General features: G+C 34.7%; 1 protein-coding gene across 1 annotated transcript in view; it reads right to left on the bottom strand.

Moving 5' to 3' along the window:
• Nucleotides 1-2,037: 2,037 nt before the first annotated feature.
• Nucleotides 2,038-21,833, bottom strand: part of ODAD2 (outer dynein arm docking complex subunit 2) — a gene marked incomplete at its 3' end in the record, with an annotated part of 59,853 nt that continues 40,057 nt past the window's right edge. Inside the window, exons 16-18 of the mRNA XM_029084800.1 lie at nt 15,869-15,983; nt 2,846-3,034; nt 2,038-2,259 (exon numbers count right to left, since the gene is read on the bottom strand). Coding sequence (XP_028940633.1) covers nt 2,038-2,259; nt 2,846-3,034; nt 15,869-15,983 — 526 coding nt within the window. The remainder of the gene's footprint in view (nt 2,260-2,845; nt 3,035-15,868; nt 15,984-21,833) is intronic.

Consider the following 21,833-nt stretch of genomic DNA (forward strand, 5'->3'; position numbering starts at 1 on the left):
GTGAGGGCGGTGAGACACTGGAACAGGTTGCTGTGGATGCTCCCTTCCTGGCAGTGTTTAAGGCCAGGTTGGATGAGGCTTTGAGCAACCTGGTCTAGTGGAAGGGGTCCCTGCTCGTGGCAGGGAGGTTGGAACTAGATGGTCTTTAAGGTCCCTTCCAACCCAAACCATTCTATGATTCTATGATTCTAGGTTCCTGTTAGCCTTTGTCACTCCTAGGGCATCCTATTGGCTCATGTTCAGCTTACTGAACTTACACTCCAGGTCCTTTCCAGTAGAAGTGCTACCCTGGCTGTTAGTTTCAACATGGACCAAATGTAGTTGCTTCCTGTCATATTATCAATGCACGTCTGCTTATATGGCACAAATACATGTGTGCTGGTACACGTGATGAGAATTTGTCATACATCCTCACATATGTTCAGATCATCCATCAATTATGAGATGAGAGGCACTTCCATTTTGGTTCTGTGATGGACTCACATACAAACACATATTCAAAGACTTGTCCACTGCATTACAAAAATACAAGTCTCGTACATGAGAAGTGCACCCTGGAAAGAAAGTTTAAGTGCAAAAAATATAACCCAAGTTCCTTTATTCTGTAGTTTTCCTCTTCCTTTTATCAGTTCTCTTTTCTCTCCCCTAACATATTATATTCATTCCAGAACATTTTGAATAATAAAAAAAATCTGTAATATTTTTCTGCACATTCCTATTTATCTGCAAGTACAAATAAATATTTGTAAATAATCTATACTTTTGGAATTATTACAAAAGTATATAATCAGAACTGGTTTTTTACAGTATGTTCAGTGTGCTACAACTTATAAAATCTAAAACCTACATAATGAATAAATAAATTAAATGAAAACCCGATTAAATGAATGAAAACAACAGATGACAGGAGGACAGAAAATGGCTTGTGTCAGTTGAATGGAAAGATAAGCAACATTAAAAAGTCATCACACACTACTTTCAAATTGAGCTGTAGTACAGTATATATTCCCCTGTGCTGTGTAGCCAGTATAATGCAGCTGTGATGGGAAGATGTTACTTTCCATCACTGAAAGGGCAGCTTAGATCTGAGTCAGTTCAAGTATTGGCATTTAAACGGAGTCTTTAAACATTTTTGACCAGTGGATCTTTTTAACCCAACTAGAGATATAGCCAGCTACAAATATATGTACGATAATGCAGGACCATTTGACTGTGCTGGAATTGAAACTCCTCACAATAAAGTGCACAATGATTAGTGCAGACATAAATTCAACATTAATAGTAACACCACATCATAAGTTAACTCTTACTTTTAATACATTTACCTGAACATGAAGTAAAATGAAAAGTCTGCAAACAGCAAATCTTTCAGAAAATTTATGAAAACTGAGAGATCCTACAATCTTTATCTCTAAAGTCATAATCCTTATCTCTCCTATGCCAAAGGAATAACTCTACTGGCTTCAACTAGTGAGATAAAACTTTGCTAGAAAAATCTTTTTGAGAGAAAAATTCTTTCTAGAGTAAGGTTTTTGCAGAATGTGCTCATATTTAGCTCCTAAAATATGACTTTTCATAAGTAAATGCAGAATTCACTAAAACAGCTCCAGGTAAAATAAGTCTTTGTACTATTCTATCTTAATTTGTTTCCAAATCCAGTTACACTCAGTTCCTAGGAGACTTTCTGCCACACTAGGCAACTATCCTTTAACATAACCCAACTTATTTTGCAAAAGTCACTTGAGAATGATAAAATCCTGATGTGACGTTACTACCAACCTAGGTCAGAGTCAAGTACCCTAGAGGTGAATGTCCACATCATATTTCCATTCCTAACAATGACCTAGCTGTAACATCTTTAGCGCTGAAATACTGTTCCCTAATTCACTACTTAACCAAACATTTTTAGGACAAAGTTCAGAAAATTTGAGGTACACGGCAGTATTCAAGAACTATTTCCAATGAAAGATCTTTTTTTGACCATGCCAAACACCTTCAATAATTTGAACTCTGAATAAGAAAAACCATCCAACTCACCTTCACCACTCCATTTTCATGCATGGTGATACAGTTGTTGGGATCCTCTGAAAGCTGGAATAAAGCCTGAGCTGTAGCTCTAAGAACTGACGGATCATTTGACTTCAAGTAACGTACTAAAGGAGCTACAGCTTTGGTCTCTCCAAAGGTAACTCTGTTGCTCCCCCACATGCAGCAGTGAGAAATGGCCTCTGCTAAGTGACGTCGTAATTTGTCATTGTTCTGAAGAAGGTCAAAACACAATAAATTAAAGATGACATAATACAATAAAAATTTCATAGGAAAGCAGAACTGCATTCTCAAACATCTTTAAGGCATCCCAATTTAACTGCAGTACAATTAAAAACTAGAGAGAGCTGTAAGGCATGGAGCTAGTAGTCCCTTATTCTCTTTGTAGGAAGTGCTGTGAATTTTTATATTATTTTAAAGGTGCTTTTAGACTGACTAGAAATTAGATAAGATTAGCATTAAAATGTAACATATAGCCCCATCACTGAGATTTTCTGCATGGTTCGGATTTATTGTTCTCTCAAGCCTTTGTGCTTTTTTCATAGGGCGGCTCCTTCTCTCAACAGCACTATTCAGCAACAATGACTATTAAAATGAAGCTTATCTTCCAAAGCAATTTTAGTACCAGCCACAGAGTGATTTCATGTCCAATATATGCCTCATAAAGGAAGGATTCTATAGCTCTTCCTTGCAGCTGCTGCAAAACCTACTGCTCTTGTCATAAGCTTTTAGTTGGGTATAATGCAGTGTGATGTAAGAAACTATTATAATTAGTATAGTATGTTTAGAAGTTACTTACAGTGTTTGCTAGCTTGGACAAGAGAGGGACAACTCCATGATCTGTTAGAACAGCTAAATTTTCTTCATCTTTAGCTATATTTGTAATGGCTGCACATACACTTGCTAAAACTTCTTTATTCTTTGATTTTAGCAAATTGACTATCAGTTCCAAGCCACCAACAAAGGATCGAACCATTTCCCCAGCATCCTAAATGAGAACCAAAAGAAACATTATTTTTAAATATTCAAACTGTATTTATATGAAAAAGTGAAAAAAAGAGATTGGCATGACATAATTATTCAAAACTATTATGCAGCTACTGCTGTGTTGCCTTCACCAAGAAATACAGCTAATTTGGAACTCAAGAGCTCTCTTGATTGACATATGAGAGTCAGACTGTTTTACATACCATAGGTAGAAATTCAATGCCTAAATCAAGGTATCTGGAGTCATTTTAGATACCACAGGGTATTCCTTATGGCCTCAAGCTGTCACTCCAGAAGGTGAAATTCTCTTTTATCTGCTGTATCATATTTGCCAGGTGGGTGCCTCATGTACCTTAGGACATTTAAAACAGCAATAGACACCCCTGTTTAGGCTCTCATACTGTCTTATATTTCCTACATTATGTCTGACAGCTAAAACAAAGGAGTGGTAATATTATTTTCTTGTATCAATGCACATGAGTATTCAGGAATACTTAAGAGGGGAGGTCACACAAGTCATGACAGCAACTATGGGAGACCCATGGTGCACCTCAGAGTATGAACAATCAATGTAAAATGAGGCTAAAGGACACAAACATGACTCTGGAAAAACGTCTAAGTATGCTCTTAGAAAACTACACAGTCTGCCTTGATCTTAAATACAGGATGCAGATCTGATCCATCTTCTCCATCTTGAAAAAGTTAAAGCCAAATTAGAATAGGTTTAGAGAAAAACAAGAATAATCAAAGGTAGGGAACTGCTCTGTGGAAGAATGGTTGACTACCTAGGACACTCAAGGCTGTCAAAGAGAAAAATGAGGAGCAGTATGATAGAAGTGTATATAACCTTGAGTAGAATAGAAAGGGTACACAGGGACCTTTCTTTTAGGAGAAGACCCGAAAGCATGAGATGAAATTAGCAGGTGGCATGTTCAGAATACAATAATGCCTTTCCTTAGGCATCCCTTGTTGGCTAGTATGAGAAACAGAATACTGTGTCAGTGAACCTTCAGTCTGACACAGCATTGGCTGTTCTGACACTCTTGTGTTTATTAGTAAATTCAAATTATGAAGCACATCTTTACACGTCAATGTCTAAAATAGGAAAAAAAACAGTAGGTTTGGCACTGTGAGACTGAGCTAATGAGTATGGAATTCATTTGGTTGTCTCAAGCAAAGAGGAACTGGTAGTATCTGATAAAGTAACATGCAGTGTATAGTACTTCACATACTCTTACAAGCACAGAGAGTATAAAGCTAAGTTTTGTTTAAGCACCGATTCTTAAGTGATTGAGTTACAGAGTCACGGACCAATGGTGTACACCAATATTCATTGTACTCTGTTCAACTGAGATACTTGAAAAGAAATGTATTTCTTTCTTTGGTAAGATGTTCCATCACATAAGATTCCATTATTTTAGACAATCTCTTTTCAATTTCCTTGTGGACAGAAACAATGCCAGAACAGAAAAACATCTACTTCTTTGAATGATTTTTTACATGTTTATTCAATCTGTGGATAACTCTAAGCAACATTTTGCCAACAACCATCTAGGAGGGGTTCTGAGGATGCCTAGTTATACAGAGCCTGAAATTCAACAGTGCAAAATGCAGAAACTTCATTGGAAACATAATAATTAGCAAAAGGGTGGATGGAACTTAAAGTGCCTAGCCTGAGGATATCAAGTACTGCAATGTAATCTGGAGAAACCACCATTTCTACTTGAATGGGCCCATCAGTTATTTTAGTTGAGTGGACCTCTACAGAAAGCTTAGATATTTGTGTCTATCAGGACTTCTTTATACAATCTATAATCCAGCCCAACATTTTTTGTTAAGATTTTCAACCTTTCAGATGTGGATCTGGACAGATACGTAGTTCTCTTAAAGTTCTTTGTCCAAGGCATATGGAAACTAGTGAATGACTTAATTATGGCTAACTTAAGGATTTCTGTAGAAAAATAAGACTTAAGAAAAGAAAACGAACTACTGATTATGAAATAGGTACAGGTCAGAAACCACTGTGGGTGAGAACTTCAGGTGTTTTTTGATGGTCACCTAATTTTTATGGAACTATTTACTAAAAGTATGCCATTAGTGCCCAAAATGTACCCTTCAGAAAGGATACTGAAAATAGGAACTGAAAACAAGTTAGAGAAGATGCTTGGTGACATCGTGGTGGCACATCTGCAGGTGGCATTGGATGGCCTGGTGTCAGACTGTAATTACACTGGAAAGAGTAAAAGTAACTGGCCAAATGGTCAGTAGTAACTCTGTAGAAGAAATTGTAGCCTATGCACCTCAATGATGGTAAATATGTAGAGATGGAAAGAAAGGTCTGCAAGTTGAGTTTCTTTTATTTGCTTCCTTCAACAGCTCAATAGAAGAATTTTGAATAAAAACTACCAAACACTCTCCTGAAACCCTTTTGGCCTGAAAAGTCTTAGAACTTCATGAAAGTGCAAACATGGATAGTAAGAACTTTCCTAGGGCTAGGGAGTGACCCTGAGACCAAGAATGGTTTCGATTATATTTATTTCTTTTTGGGGGCTGATTTATGAACAGAGTAGGGTCCAACTGTATTGTGTTAGCTTTGCCGAGCAAATCCATCAAATTGCTCATGGACTTGGTAAATAAAAATTCCAGAAGATGCTGCAGTTCATCTTTTTTAGTTCTGGGTCTGAATGCCAAACAGAACTCTTAGCTGTGATGTTTCCTTCTCACAGAAAGCAAAAGCAGTGGGTAGGCCAATTAGGAACATACATTTTCCACTAAAGGCAGTGCAATTCTTGAGACTGGAAGGGAGAGGTTAAAGCCATATAGTTTGAGGGTCAAAACCAGAAGCTACAGCAGGATAAACTTCGTGCTGGAGTCCTAAAAAACCCAGAATAAACAAATAACAGAGGTCCTTACAGAAATTAAAAGAGGATCTAAATGTTTATGCAGAAGCAGGACAATAAAGGTTTGTGACTCAGAAAAGCAGCTGAGTGAAACAGAAAAGGAAGGGCAGTGCTCTGTCACTTCTATTACCATGTGAGCTGCATGTAAAGGGAGGTGGGTTACAGTGTGTTTCCCATGGACATGCTAGCATAAAATTTTCTCTTTCACTGCTAGTGTATACATACCACAATGTAATACAGACAATCACCTGAATAAAAACAATATTACTTGATACCAGTTTTCATGTCTGTCTTGAAATTCTAAAAGTTGATCAAAGGCAGTAGATAATGGGTTACAGAGAAAGATTTCTACACAGAAATTTCTTACCTATACGTATTAAAGGGCTAGACAGCCAAATGAGCAGACAAATGAGAAGGAAAGATATTTTGCATTTACTTCACTTCCTTGAAATTTACTACAGAAGTGTGTATTAGCCTGTGCCTAAATATTGGCTCTACAAATGAGACGGCTTCTGTTCAACAGGTAAACTCTGAAGTGAGATTTGAAAGGGGTCCTGCTATACATGAAAATGATTCTGCATAGTGCAGATATCTGTGTATTATTATTCATGCTCTTGAAGGATGTTTCATTAAAAGGTAAGATAATCTGTATCCCATTTTAATGAACTAATATGTACATTTTATATTTTCCTACCTGTACGTATTTTCTTTCCAGGTGATTATAACCCTACTTGTTAAATTTATCTTCCACCAAACGTATACTTTCTACATTTTGTAAAGGAGTATGGTCCAATTAAACTGATGAAATAATATATAAACAATCCAGCAGTAAGTAAAAGAAAAGAGTTTCAATAATCGTCTGTGAAACCAGCTAAACACAAGGACAGAACCTTCTACCAGTGATGAAAAGCAGAGGGAAACTGCAGAAACCACATGTCAGGAAAGTTTCCCAAATGTGATTGTGGGTGTAGTCTGGTGGTCTGTGCAAGACAAAGAGAAATGTAAAGAAGTAAGAAATTGAAGAACAATGAGCAGAAAGAAGGATGGAAATGAGAGCTTTAAAGTCTGTTATGTTACAGATTTTTTTTTCCAAAGAAATTTAAGCAATAAATGCAATCTTTTGGTATTATTTAGTGAAACCACATACTTGCTTTGTACAGTAAATTTCTACTTTTTTTTTTTAATTGAAAGATATGTATTTATTATATACAATTGCCATACTTTAAAGATATTTAAAGAAGAAATTTTATGAAGTTGTGCCTGTGATAGCAAAGGTCTGTATTTAATTCTTTTGACTCTATGTTCTTTGAGTATACTTGTATTAATGATCAGATAGTTGTTCATACTACAAAGTCTAAAGTAATTTCTGTGATTTGAGTTTGCAACCTTTAAATTCCACCTTCTAAATTAATTGACACACAGCTTCTTTTGTGAGAGTTAACCCAAAGGGTTTGTTATGTCCAGCTATTAGTGTGTACTAAGCTTTCATATATACTTGTAGTCCTTAAACTTCACTGTAGAAATGTAAATGTCATTGTTTCAAAGCTTGAGTAGTTTCTTAATGGGTAATAACAAGATTTTGATACTGAACTTAAAGTGGAAAGTGTTCCATTTCCAGCCCAAGACTACATTTATAATTCAGTATTCTAATCTATTAATATAAACATTAAACTACATTTACTTTCTTTACTGTTACATATGAAGTATGTAACATTTTCAACATTTTGGAAAGCTTAGAGAACATCTCAGGGTACAGCTATACAAAAAACTTGAAAGAAAATAATGCATTTAAGTGAATTTAGGTAATATACTCCCCCCCTTACCTACTGTAACAAAATTTTACTTCTTAGTTGTCCTAACAAGGCTATTCAGTTTGAGTTAGGCAGGAAAAAAATGGTATGGCAAGAATAAAGCCTAAGAAACAGCCTTAATAGATAAAAATATTGATAAAATCACTCCCACTGATAAGCAATAAAATAGATAATTTTATTGCATGCGTCTGAATGTATATGTTAATGATAGGTTGAATGCTTCTGTTTTGACAATATTTCCTGAGCTGAACAAAGTAAGAAGCCAAACACAAAGACATTTAAAGGAGCAAAAAAAAAAAAAGTTAAAAAAAATGGAGGGAGAGGAGCAAGAACATTTTACTGTACTAACAGGAAATAATTTTAAATCTTCATCATTATTATAACTTTTAATGTAACATTTAACCTGAGGTGACAAATATGAAGAAATATAGATTGCTAAACTACATTTTAAATGGCTGAAGAAGATGGAAAGAGATAACAGTATTTTTCATTACTTCATATGACCGCATCATCTACCCAGTGGGCAGAAAACTCTTTATCCTCAGAAAGTATGATAAATATTATTTCAAAATGATTCAAAGGGAGGAGTCTGCAATCTCAAGCAGTAAAAAAAAACCCAACACCTATCTAGTGTAGATGCTGAGGCCAGCAAAGTTACCTGCTGTGCTAATAAAAGCTTCATCCCTCATCCTGCTACTCTTTAATCACATATTTTCTTCTTGTTGAACTGCATGAATATTTACAAAATTTAGTTAACTTTCCCTTTTCACTTATTTCTACATTGGCTTCTGCCAAGAGCAGAAACACTGTGAGACAGACCAGCTTTACACAATTTTATTTTAATTAGGAGCAGAAAGCATTACGATATTTGCAGAAAGACAGATTTGGAAAAATCACTTGATCTTTGCAGTGTTTATACAAGGAGAACTTTTGGGATTTTTTAGTTCTCTTGTCATCATATTGTATTTTTTGTGGTTATTTTCATTAAATAAATAAAGTTCATCAGCCTTAAGTTGAGACAACAGTTCTTGTAAGAGAACTACTGAATTCTTTTGTAACTGAATTCCTTTCTTATTTCTTCCAAAGTGAATACTGGTTTCTTTATTTGAAAGATTTAAAGTTAAACACTGTATTACAAAACCACATTGTGTTTATCTTTAAAAATACTCCACTTGAAAGATAAAAAGTTTCTCCACTAAAAACAAGTATTATTTCACTCTTAGAACATCTTAAAAAGCTTAAGGTGTCAAAGCTAATTTGTCAAATTGAATTGCTTTTGCCCAGAAAAGTGATGGTATGGCTGTACAAATAAACTTTAGTTATCAAGAGTCATCTTTAAACTACCTTTTCTTTAATGAAGGAAGCTGTCCATTTCCATCCCCTATTGCCAACTGAATAACCTATCATCCCAATGCACAACCCAATTTAAAATTCAAAATAAAGAAATGTAACAGATAGGTTTTTATATTATAGCTGTTCAGTTAAAAAGAGAAACATTCAATTTATATAATGAACTTTCTATTAATTTTTCTTATTAAACAACACAATAGTATTATTAATCAAATTATTTTATATTTAAAAGATAATTTTATTCCTGTCTACACATCCATGGAGGCTTCCACTATAGCAGAACTGATGAAGAAACACTTTATGAGACTACTTCACTACATCTTACAAACTGTCTTCTGTATTGCAAAAATGCAATGCATTGGGAAAACAACAGCAGATAATCAACATGGATTTTCCCGTCCTCTTCACCTGACTGAAGCAACTAAAGCCAGAGCAGCAAAGCAGAGTAGCTTTAACATGACTCCAATGTTACTCTAGTCTGGAAGAGCAGAATTCCTTACTCCTGGCTCTTCAGGGATTTGATCATCACACAGTTAAATATTTGGCAAGTATATTGTTATTGATAGTTTCAAGGAACAAAAGCAAAGTCCATTAGCCAAGCATACAGCCCAAGAAAGCATGCAATGCACGTTCTCTAAAAGATGGTGGCAGAGGGGGGAAGTCTACACAGTCACTCATGCAACTTCTAGTAGTCCTTGTGGCTATCGTTTCCCTTACTTTTTAATCTGACAGACTACACCTACTCTTTGTCCCCCTCCTCACAACTCTCTGACATTCAGTGCTGGGTAAATGCCAAAATCCTAATTTTTTTCAGAGAAGCAGTGAAACTACTAATATCAAAATCCTTTGAGACCACAGCAGAGAAAATGTTATGATTTGCTTTACATAATTTTGAATAGCCTTTTAATAATGGAAGTATGAGAAACAGAAAACACGGAATAACTGGAAAAACTAAACATTGTTTACATTGGTTTTGGATTGAATTGAATCTAAATAGGTGTCTAAGCAAACTTCTTATAATTATTAATAAGTTTATGAGATAGTCATCACTAATACGTAGTTTAATATTGTAGAGATGCAAGACAGCAATATGGGAATGTTCTGAGGACAGTCTAGGTAAACTATAAATGCAGTGACAACAGAAACTAATAAATTGTTATAACAGTTACTGTTTGTGTCTTTGCAACTCTGGTATGGTTCCATAAATTAGAATGGTATATGAAATGGCAATCATATAATATTGTACCACTTACCATTGCAGACCACTGAGAATCTGAACAACAAGCATGAAGTATAAAATATGTTATAGTTCAATGAAAAGCTTTTGTGCTAGTTAAAATGATTGCTTGAAATTTTCTGGAAAAAATTCTTAGGAAAAAAGCAAGATGGACAAGAAGGAAAAACAAAGAAGAGATGAAAAAGAAAAAAAATATGAGGAGGACGGGGTTTAAACTTTTTATAGATTTTTAAAATTCAATTAGGAATTCTAACTTAAAAGTACAGAAGCTACATGACAAGCTATTGACTAGCACATGTAGCTATTATAATCTAAGTTACAAGGAAAGTTGGTCAAATATTTTCCAGTGGAACAGTATTCCATCAGAAAATGCTAATGGAATGGAACCAAAACCTTCCATAAGAACACAACGACTTCTTGAAACGTTTTGACAGAAACCAGGCAGAAAGGCAGGCTAAATTACCAACGTGCCTCTTCATCTTTTCTCTTGTCAACCAGATGGCTGGTGAGTAGCCTGCCAGGCTGCTTGGCTTCTGATTTTCACAGAATCCCCAACTTCTTGCCTGATGGGCTGCCAAACAGCTGGAAAGATAGGTCTCCAGGAGCTCCTAAGCTTTTTGGCTTCTTATGGTCTCCAAGCTCTTAGGCAGCTGCTTTGCATGGAACTTAGGACCTGAGGCTCCCCAATGAGGCAAATATGGGTTATGCTCTTAGTTTCCCTTTGCTTCTCAGCTTTCAGGTTATGTGTTTTATAGGAACTGGACTCCTGTATTCGTAGACATTAAGGACCTCAGGGCAATTGATGGCAGTCCATTCAGGATCTCTAGGGTAATATATCTATAGGATGCCCAAACTCCTCATGACAGTTGGTTCACTAAACTTCTAGGCAGCCTGTGTCAAGAGTCATTGGATAGGCTGGTTCTGCGTGAATGACAGCCAGTTATGGATTCACCAGGTCAGGTCTAACTTGCTGGGCTTCCTAAATCTCTAAGGACCCTGGTGCTCTAGAAGGCCCGAAGAGCACAGAAATTCCCTTTTGCCTCTCTTATAGTACTCTTTTGAAGTTTAGTTCATAACAAATGCTTAAAAGTTGGAAAGCCTACATCCAGATATCAGGGATTAAAAACTGCATAAAAATGAGATCAAATATAGAGAAGTAGGTATGATTTATGTTAAAAATGATAATGTCTAAAGAAAACAAACAGGAAAATGGAAGGAGAGCAGTAAGAGCACTAAATTTGAACTGCCAAGGTTCCTGTATAGAATTGCAAGAAATATAGCAAGGAAAACAAAGAAACTGGAAAATGCTGTACATACGCAAGCAGGAATTTTGACATTACAGGCTTAACCAAAGAATGGTAAGTAAACAAAAATGTATTGGTACTGCTTAAGTAAAATTTTAAAGATATAAACCAAGTGAACAAGTGTGTGCATTATGGGGCATGACACTACATATATACTACAGTTTTAAATTAGTAAAGTGAGTAAACAAAGCACCTTAATTAATTTAAAACAGCAAATAATGTTATTTGTTAAATAGCAGAAGAATTTCCAAGTTCAACTACCTTTCTTTGTTACTTTTAGTAAAGAAATGTTCTCTGTGGTTTTATACATATGGTTATGTTAAAATTTCCATAACAAGCAAAATCTGTGTAAGAACCCTAAATAGCATGGGTCATCAGCAGCATATTTTCCACCCACAGGTTAACTCCAGACCACTGGCTCCAGTAGAAGTCACTTCCTCCATATAAAATATTTTTGCAAGAGTGAAGGTTACTTGACGTTCACACATACCCATCTCATGGCCCTCTTAAACGTGGTCTAGTTTTGAATTAGGTTGGTTTGGGTTTTTTTTTGTTTGTTGGGGTTTTTTTGGTGTCAGCATGGACATTCTCTTTCCCCATATGCAGGAAATACACAGAAAACTTTAGATGGCTGATCATCTTTCATCACACCCATGAAATTCCACAGCAGAGCTGAAAGGGATGCAATAACCTGGGGGGAAAAATCCCCCGCACTTTATCAGAAAAGTGTGAGATGTCATTTTACAAGTACACTTTAAGAAAACAGAATAACTTTCCCTCTCTTCCCTCAAATCCCCAGTCTCAGACTGTTTACTTAAATTATTTTGACAGACTTTGTACATATCTAGCTTCCTGAAGGTCTTTAAGTAAGCCTTTATAGTTGTAGCTATAACAAAGGCTAAAACTGAAACTTTGAATGTTGAAAGTTGATATGCAAGCACAAAGGACAAAGGAAAGGATGAGGCCTTATAGTACCATTTCTATTCTCCTGTTTGCATCCAAAACTCTACTAAGTATGAGGATGGAATATAACCTCTACAACTTTTTTTTTTTTTTAGTTTCAAGACATACTATTTAAAGGTTACTCTGTGAGGAAACAGATATTTTCATACAAACTCAAGCTGGCAGTGTTCCTCTTATTGGCACAATTCCTTTGGATGAATTTTATAATAGCCCAAATAACATCTTTGTGGAGTTTCTCTAAATTTTTCTGTTTGAGCTGATGTACATTGAAAGAACACTATAAATGCTGGTTTTCAAAGAAGCATCAAAACCAAATATTGCTGTTCCAAAATCAACAGAGTACAGTAGACTTTTCTTAGCCATTTTTCATAATCATTTGTGTTTCTTGGACAGTGCACTTATACTTTGTCATTACCAATGTGCCTGCAGTAGTAACTTTTTCTCTTGGAAGTAAGGAACTAATTAATAAGAATCTGCTTCTATGAAGATAATTCCTCTGAGTAAATTACACTATTGTCTCTTTAAGTCTTATATTTTACTGAAATGTATGAACTAATTTATCCAAAATCATGAAATATTTGTCTAAGACTCACAAGTAGCACCACAGGTGCTGTGCAAATTTTCTCAGGAGAGTTATACCACCCAAATTACATCACTGTCATCCTACCTCTAGGATCTTTACAAGAAATTCTTAAGGCTGAAAATATTTAGAAATAATGCTGACATACAGAAATTATGACTGATACCAAACCAATATTGTGGCTGACAGAGCTGCAATAATTTATGTACTACAAAGTACAATTTACATCCTCTATTTAAAAGTGTTAGATATGTCATGGACCAAATATTACTGAACTATATCATATTGCTGTAACAAACAATATCACTTAGCTATATCATATTGATACAATTCTATTATATGGGAAGTACTGTGAACCAGCTATCATAATATAACTGTTGATATATACAATCTAAGGTTATGGGAACTTGGATTCTGCTCCCTTTGCAATTAACTTCCTGTCTAACAGCAGGCAAACCTGAACACCTTGAGAATTCAAGTCTTGGCTGTTTGTGACTCTTATAACCCTAATGGTAAAACAGAAATGGTAGACTTTCCAATCTTAAACAGATTATGGTGAGAGTAAAGGCATGAGAGATAATAATGTACTCATGTACTATGACTATAACAGCTCTACCAATATGATAGATTAGCTTCTAAGATTTTATATATATCATATAAAATACCTTTTAAGCTGTATTTACAGAAAGTGTCTTGCCAGAAAAATGCACTACATTACATTGTGACAAAAATCTGTTTCTGATACTATTAACAGGTTTGATTTCATCCATGAACCCCCACGCTACAGAAAAGAACCACCACAGCTTCCACAAAAGAACACAAAAAGAAAACAAATCCAGGTTCCAAGCTCACAGCTATTTAAAACATGGTTTGCAGTCCCAAGCACAGGCTTGGAAAAGCTAGAATGCACATAATCCTTTTAAAGTCATATACTTATTACTGCTTTTGAACCATGCACTGCACAAACCAAACTGTGCTTCTTGGAAGATCTTGTAAACTGTTGAATATTATTAACTTTGAAAGTTTTGTTTAGATAGAAATAGTTACTGCACTTCCACAGTGTGGCTATAATTGCTGCTTTATACATATTTCTTTCCATTCAGTGTCAGAGGAAAGGGTATTATTGGTAGGTTTGTTTCAGTGTGCCACTCTGCTTCAGTTTCACACAAAGAATTCTTTGTGGGGTCACAGATTAGCATTTGGGCAGGTAGCCAAGAGAGATGAAAGGAGCATGGCTATACTAAGGATGCACACAGCTTACACTCATCAAATACCCAGGAGAAAAAAAGAAAAAAAGAAAAAAAATCCATGTAGTCTATAATTTCAGTAGCTGTCCTCTATCCCCTTAGATACTGAAAAAATGCTTTTAGTGGAAGCTGTAGTAATACGGAGTTCTATTCCAGCCCTACAGGTTGCAGAGTTTATACATAAGAAGTATTACCACAGTTCTGAAATGAAGTAATATTTTATCATTCAGTTACAGCAATGTTGTTCAAGATAGAAGCAGGTATAGTCATAACCTAACAGAGGAGACATGTATACACCCCACCATTAGGTAACAAAAAAACTTTATTATACTACAGTGTATAAGTTTAAAAAAAGATGGAAAGATAATTCAGAATAACCAGCATGCTTGAAAAACAGCAAGCAAGCTGCCATTGTAGAAATATTTGTGAAGAAATAGAAAATGCTTAAGCTATAAAAATCAAGACCAAATGTTCTCACAATGCTTTAATCTATGTACCTGTATCTGCATCCATCCATTTATATAAATTAATAGTAACCACACAGTGCTCAGTTTTGAACCAGAACCACACTGCCTGCAAAGGATGTTACGAATATCTAGCACTTGAAAAGAATTTCCATTCTTTACATAGTTAACACCTCAAATTCTGTGTAGAAGGATATATATTTGTGGTACAGTAGAGAGAAGATGTAAAAGCTGCATTAAATATGGAGGTAAATTAGAAACGGAAGATGCTGTTGTACAAGGATTAAGGATAAAAGTCTACTTAGTATTCCAGGAAACTTCTAATGGGAAACAAAACCTTCCTCATTTATTTTACCACAGGTCAGTGGTAAGAATTCACTGCAGATGACTTACAGCTTATACTTGCCATTTTATCTCTATTTGGAAACTGACATGAAATAAATGAATAGCTCAGTCTTCTGTGTACAACTGACCTGCACAACAACCACTATTCACAACTGGCACTTTTTATTGGCAGTCTGAGCAGAAAATCTAAGGATTACATTGGCACCGAGTCTGAAATATGCTCTGAAACCAAATTATGGTCTCTTGAGAAACATAGCTGAAGTACCTCATAGAGGCGAACAACTACAACTATCTGTGCTATTCATATCCTGTGAGTAGAAGCTTTCTGTTTTCAGCATTGTCTGATTTTTACCATGCTTTATTTGGGAACAGTAAGTTTAGGTCCTGATAAGTTATTAAAATATATTTTCCAAAGAGAGTAAGCAAAGGCTTGTAAAGGCAAAACAGAATGCTACAATGAGTGCTAGATAGAGGACTATTCCCTTTTGAAAACTAAATGCATCAATTTTTTAAGCAGTTAACAGAATGAAATAAAGAGAGTGTAAGCAGCAAAGTATTGCTGGAAATCATCCAAATATAAAAATTATATGTGAGGATACACACAGCAAAAGTATTACTTTAAATATTTTCTTACCTTAGCATTTTCAATGCAAGGACAAATTGCCCAAGCTGCACTTGCTTGAACATCTGGATTAGGATTTTTCAACAATGACCATAACAAACGGACTCCATCTAGGCGGTCAATTATCCTATTGTAGAAATAGACCAAAAAAGAGATAACTAATTATGGAGTAGACAATGTTAAATTTTAAATTATATTAGTTTGTTAGGAAAACTGCTTTAATAAATACTGGTATGATTTTCTTTAACATACTGTTTTGCTTTATGTAAATGCTTGTGTTTTATTGTCAGCTAATTGCCATCACCATAGCAAACACTGCTTACTATAGCAGATGGGTGTGAACAAACGATGTAAAGACAGAATATGTTTTCTAACTAAATCCCATTAACGCTGTTTACTTTTTTTCTCAGCACTGTCATTCAAAATGCTTATAGAAGATAAAGTAAACTACATTATAACCAGAACTCAAGTAAACATGAAAACAAGCATGTGGCTTTTGAATGAACTGCATGCAAAGTGAAATCTGAATTCAAGCATACTGGCTTCTTTCATATAGTAACAAATACTTTCCAAAACAAATATTTATGCCCCAAACTATGTATTTAACTTTTTATTCAGTCTATGCTTAATGTATTTACCTTACTCTATGACATATTTTAAAATACTATGTTTCTAATCTAGCATTAGAAATTAAAATGGTCACACCACAGTGCATCCTTTGTTGGGCACGAATAACGTGTAACTTGTTCCCCATGTGTTTCTTACCAACGAGACTAACACTGAACACTATGTTATAATTACTTAAACACACTGTAATCAAAGTAGCTTTGTGTCTAGCTGAAAAATGAATTATCATTAGAATCATCTCTACACCATCTGTGTTATGTTTACATATCAATCAGGCTTGAGGATGATAACTTCACATTAGGGTCCAATGAATACCTTAGACAGAAAGCAAGGTCAAACAAGACCTAATAGCCTTTACAAATATGCTTTTTTTCAAAAAGATATATTAAACCCAAAGCAGATGAGCTGAAGATAAAGAAAAGCAAATGTACCTTAATTTTCTAACCTCAAAAGTAAAAATTAGTCTACATCTTTAATTGTAAATACAAGAGAAATTTAAAAACAGATTGTGCTTAAAAACATCACATAAAACATCTCCTTTGTGTTCATGATACATAGGTTTGCCAAGAAATTTTTAAACTAATTATAAAATCAGCTTTGTATGTAATCCTACCATCATTCGAAGCAGAAAAAATAACTAAGGACATGAAGTCTGTCTAAAATAATCAAGGATTTTATTCATAATGCTTTTATGCAAACTGGTTAAACATCTATGATTTTCAAAATAATATTTTTTTGCACAAAGCTATGGTTGAGACACTTAAAGTTATTTAAGAACTGCTAATTTTAATGCAGCTTATTTTACATACTCAGCTCCAAATCAACTGCAAGAAAATAATCATTCAAAGGACAAATTCAGAAACCTTAATGCATCAAAATAAAATAGCATGATTTAAAACTACATCATAAACTACACTATTACATACATATGTTCATCATAGTAAGGATGACTTAAGTAAAAGCTTCTAAACAAGCTTTTAAATCCCTGTAAACTTCCAACACTTTTAAGCAATTTTAACATTACTTCCCTGTCATTTCAGAAAGCACAAGGAATTTTTTCCTATATTGGAATTAATTAAAAAAGAACCCATGAATCTTTCTTCTAGTCAAGCAGAGTACTGACCATTTACTAACATGAGGTACTTCCTCCCAAGAGGAGCTAAATATAAATGACCCAGCTCCAACCAGTGTATAAAAATCAAAAGATAGAAGCCAAACACTGAGCTCAGCTTTTTCCACCACACTTAAAAAAACAACCTCTAGGCTGATTTATCTTTCCTTTCTATTTTTTTGAAAGCTTCCCTTGCAATATAAAGTTTACTTTCATTTTCTTTTCAGTTTTTCTGTCTTCTCTTCAGCTTTTCAAGGTAAACTAGCCTCACTCTATGGTTCATTTTCTAAAGAGGAGATTTTCTTAGCTTTAAGACTAAAAAGACCAGTTGTCTTACACCCAACAGAACAGCTTAGAATATCTGAAATTGTAGTCCTCTGTCCATTCAACATGTATAAAACCAAACTAAAAAACAGTACAGACAAAGCAAACACATGTCCAAAGTACATTGTTCATCATTGATTACTGCTTTCTCAGTTAGACTAGATTAACTCAAATGAAAAGAACTCTATATACAAGAATGATGCTCTTAAATTCGCATACTGTAAGAATTATCATTGTGTAATCACCATACAAGCACAAACCCTTTCATTTTCATCTTACTGGGAACATATATTTGCCAATTAAAGAAAGCATTGCTAAACAAGTGACTAATCCTTTCTCAGTTCAATTTTTTATCTTTCTATGGTTTCACTGCACAATGTAGCAGATGAAGAAACTGGGTGTTAAACAAGCATATCTGCTAGAAAAGCAAAGGGAATACTAAAATAAATGGCCCTGAAAAATGTTTCCTCTATAGAAGTTCTTAGACATTAGTTTCCTTTCTATGTGAAAATTCCTTTTTCAACTGGACGAAAATACACATTTAAGTTTCTTTACAAATAAACGAAGAAAGAAATGGGAAAATAGACTTGTAATCTTGAAAATTTCAGCTTTAATGTCATTGCACTAAACAATATTCTGCTTTGCTTTTGTATCTAATTATCTTCCCAAAATTTATTATAACATTATTAGCAGGATGCTGTAATAAAGCTACTTACCGCAATAGACACAAGCAAACATACCTTAAAATTTACTTCGGTTGGTATTCAGTTCTGTGTTCATCAATAGCCAGTACATTAGTCACTCTGTGGTCAGAGTAACTTCAATGATATATTTTATAGTAACGTGGTGACATTATGATGATAAAATTAAACAACAGGTAAACCTGTATTAAACAACCATTCATGGGACTGTTAAAGGGCAGTTCTTTTAATAAAGATGCAGATTTCCTTTGAAAGCTGAAAGGAATGTCATAAAAGCTGAAATAATACAATATTTAGTTGATATAAAAAAATCTTAATATTTAATATTTTAAAGTTCAAATGTTTAACTACTTTCTAGAATAGGTGGACTATATGTATGTGATATATCTAATGTATAGAACTCCATTAATACTCAGAATCTTAGCAGGAATTCATAGTTACCCAAAGTAGAAATGTAAACTTTATTATAGGTAATTGCCATCTGGTGTTTCACTGTAAGTATATAACAATGTATAAGTCTACAGAGTTCAGAAGCAAGAGCCCAGATTCTGAACTATTGTTGCTCTGTACCTTAACATAGCACAGGCATCTCACAGTAGACCTGGACCAAGATGGCCAGTAGCTACCTCTTCTGATTCAAAGCTCTGTGCTTTGTCATAGACTGTTCTTGTTTTATCACTGATACAATTTAGAACAAGGTGTAAATTATTCTGCTCTTCAAAATAACCAAAAGTAGTTGTACTGGCAGTTAGAAATAGCTGGTGTGAAAAGGCGTTCCTATCATGCATTCCTGTGCTGGCCAGACATGATTAGAGCAGAGATGAAGGGGTAGGCAGCTGACATCACTCCTACAAAAAGGCAACTGCAAGGTGTATCAGCAAAATATCCTTCTGATTTCCACACAGAGCAGCTGATGTGTGGTTTATATAGAATATGTTTTATAGGCAAATAATTTTAATGCAATTAAACCTATTCAGAGATTATTAGAGTGTCTAGGACAGCCTCTGGGAAGTCTCAGGTTACAGTGAACTGATATTTGTTATTTGACCAGTGCAGATAATTTAACAAGACAATTTTTCTGAATGACTTTTGTTGGCTGTTTACAGTCAACATTTGTTTAATAAAGTTTTTTCACATTATTTCATTTAAGAACCTTGATATCAGGACATCACTGAACATCATAAGATGTCTGTGCAAGATGTGGGTTACAATTCTAGAAATTTCCTTGGGTTTTTGTATATCTGAAACTAGCAAAGATGTTGATCTGAAATAGTACTTCTCTTTCAAATTCAAACTTAATATTCAACATTTCCAGCAGAAACGTCAACATGTATTGCTTAAACACACATGCATACACACAACCTAGACATCTGTTTGTCATATTTATCATCTTTTTTCTGTTACAGTGTTATTTGCCAGAACTTTTGAGAGTCTAGTTTAATAGCCTGCCAATTTATACCACAAATACAAATGTAAATAAACAAAGTTATACTGACTCTATATTGTGCTCACTGGTAAGATTACAGGGTTTAATTCTGGCAGAATGTAATCTTGTCTTTTTTGAAACCACAATTTAGCATGTTTCTTAAAACTTTCACTAGTTGCTGTAGACTGCTTTGATAAATAGTATTATATATGAATGACTCAAACTCCACCTGTTTGGCTAAAATAATTGTCCATTTTAGTTTATAAGATTCTAACCCCTCAGTTTTAAATGCTAGAGATGAAGTCTATAGGTTTTCAAATTAAAAGGGCAAATTAAAATCTAGTGGCAGAATTGAAGAATATGCACTAGTCCTCTGTTTTTAGTAGGAGAAAAATAATAACTTTGTAAAAAGTTCCTCAAAAAGACAAATGTACATAAAAGACATGCAGGGGTGTATCTGTCAGTGGCCGTGCAGCCGACTGAGTATGGGGAATAGCTTCACGCTGTCCATATAATAGTAAGGGATATCAGTCACATAGTTATGTTTTTTTTAAGATAAGTCAACTTATTTTTTTGCTGTGAGAGAAGCTGGCTGCTCTTCTTTATTGTACACAGCTCAAGAGAGTCAGTAAGAATCACTTAATTGCTTGAAGTTGCCTTAAGGTAAAGGCTCAGTGTAGAAAAGTAACGCTATTGTACCTTCCACTCAGTAGATGCAGAAGTTAGAGTTATCAGCTAGGAAACATGGCAGAGGTAAAATATATATAAGACATACAGAAGCTGTAGATACACCTGTGTCAATCTACTAGTCACTTTTTGTCAGTGCAGGTTTCCTCCATGGAACATATGATAAATGCACAATATTTTCCTTAGAAGTTAACGGCACTGTTTCATAGAACAGTCTCAGTCCTTTATAATCCATAATAATATTTTATTTCTTATATTGCTCCCATCCTCTTCATTATATACCCTTGAATCATTCACAGAAACTACATGAGCTCCACTCCCGGTCTGTATGGTTTCCACATCCCTACTGCTACAAGTGTAACCACATTCAAAATAGAAGACTGTTCAACTGAATATTTAACCTCTAAGCCACACTTTGTAGATAATGAAATGTAAGAAAGTATCTGAAAATTCTTTACTCCCTTTAAATTTTCCTGCTTTGTTCTGAGTTTCTAGTATATATGATAGTCAGTCAGTGATAGCAGAATCCAGAAAAATCATCATAATTTTCAGAGTTTTTGTACTGCCAAACTAAAAAAATAACTCTTTAAACAGTGCTTGTCTATACCAGATGACAAAGAAAAACCTTGAGACCTGTGAGCCAAATCTGTCAGGAGAAAAGCTAATAGTAGAGAACAACTAGTGTCCTAGAACCTGTCAAGCCATTCTGAGGAACAAGTGATTATGAAAAAAGGAATGTAATAGGGATCCAGCCAGATGAACCAGGAAGACCACAAACAGCATCAACCTGCAATAGGAAGTTCTTGACACTTGTATATACTTAGAGGCTACAAGTGGCTTTGCTTCACTTCTTTCTAGAAGACAATCTTGGCATGTCTCCACATCCTTGTTAAGATGTGTCATTTTGGTTAAGAACTTCAGAAAAAGTTTACAGAAGGAGAACTAACTAAACTGTAGTTTCTAACAAGGCTATTTATTGTTTTAGTCCCAAATTCTGTAAATAGAAAAAAGTGATACTACAGACTATGTATCCTTTATGTCTTTGGTGACTTACTCTTCCCAAAAAGGAGGAGAATAGTTTGGAAGAGGAGCTACAATTTC

The sequence above is a fragment of the Antrostomus carolinensis genome, unplaced genomic scaffold (genome assembly GCF_000700745.2).
Source record: "Antrostomus carolinensis isolate BGI_N321 unplaced genomic scaffold, ASM70074v2 scaffold17674, whole genome shotgun sequence".
NCBI classification, from domain to species: Eukaryota; Metazoa; Chordata; class Aves; order Caprimulgiformes; family Caprimulgidae; genus Antrostomus; species Antrostomus carolinensis.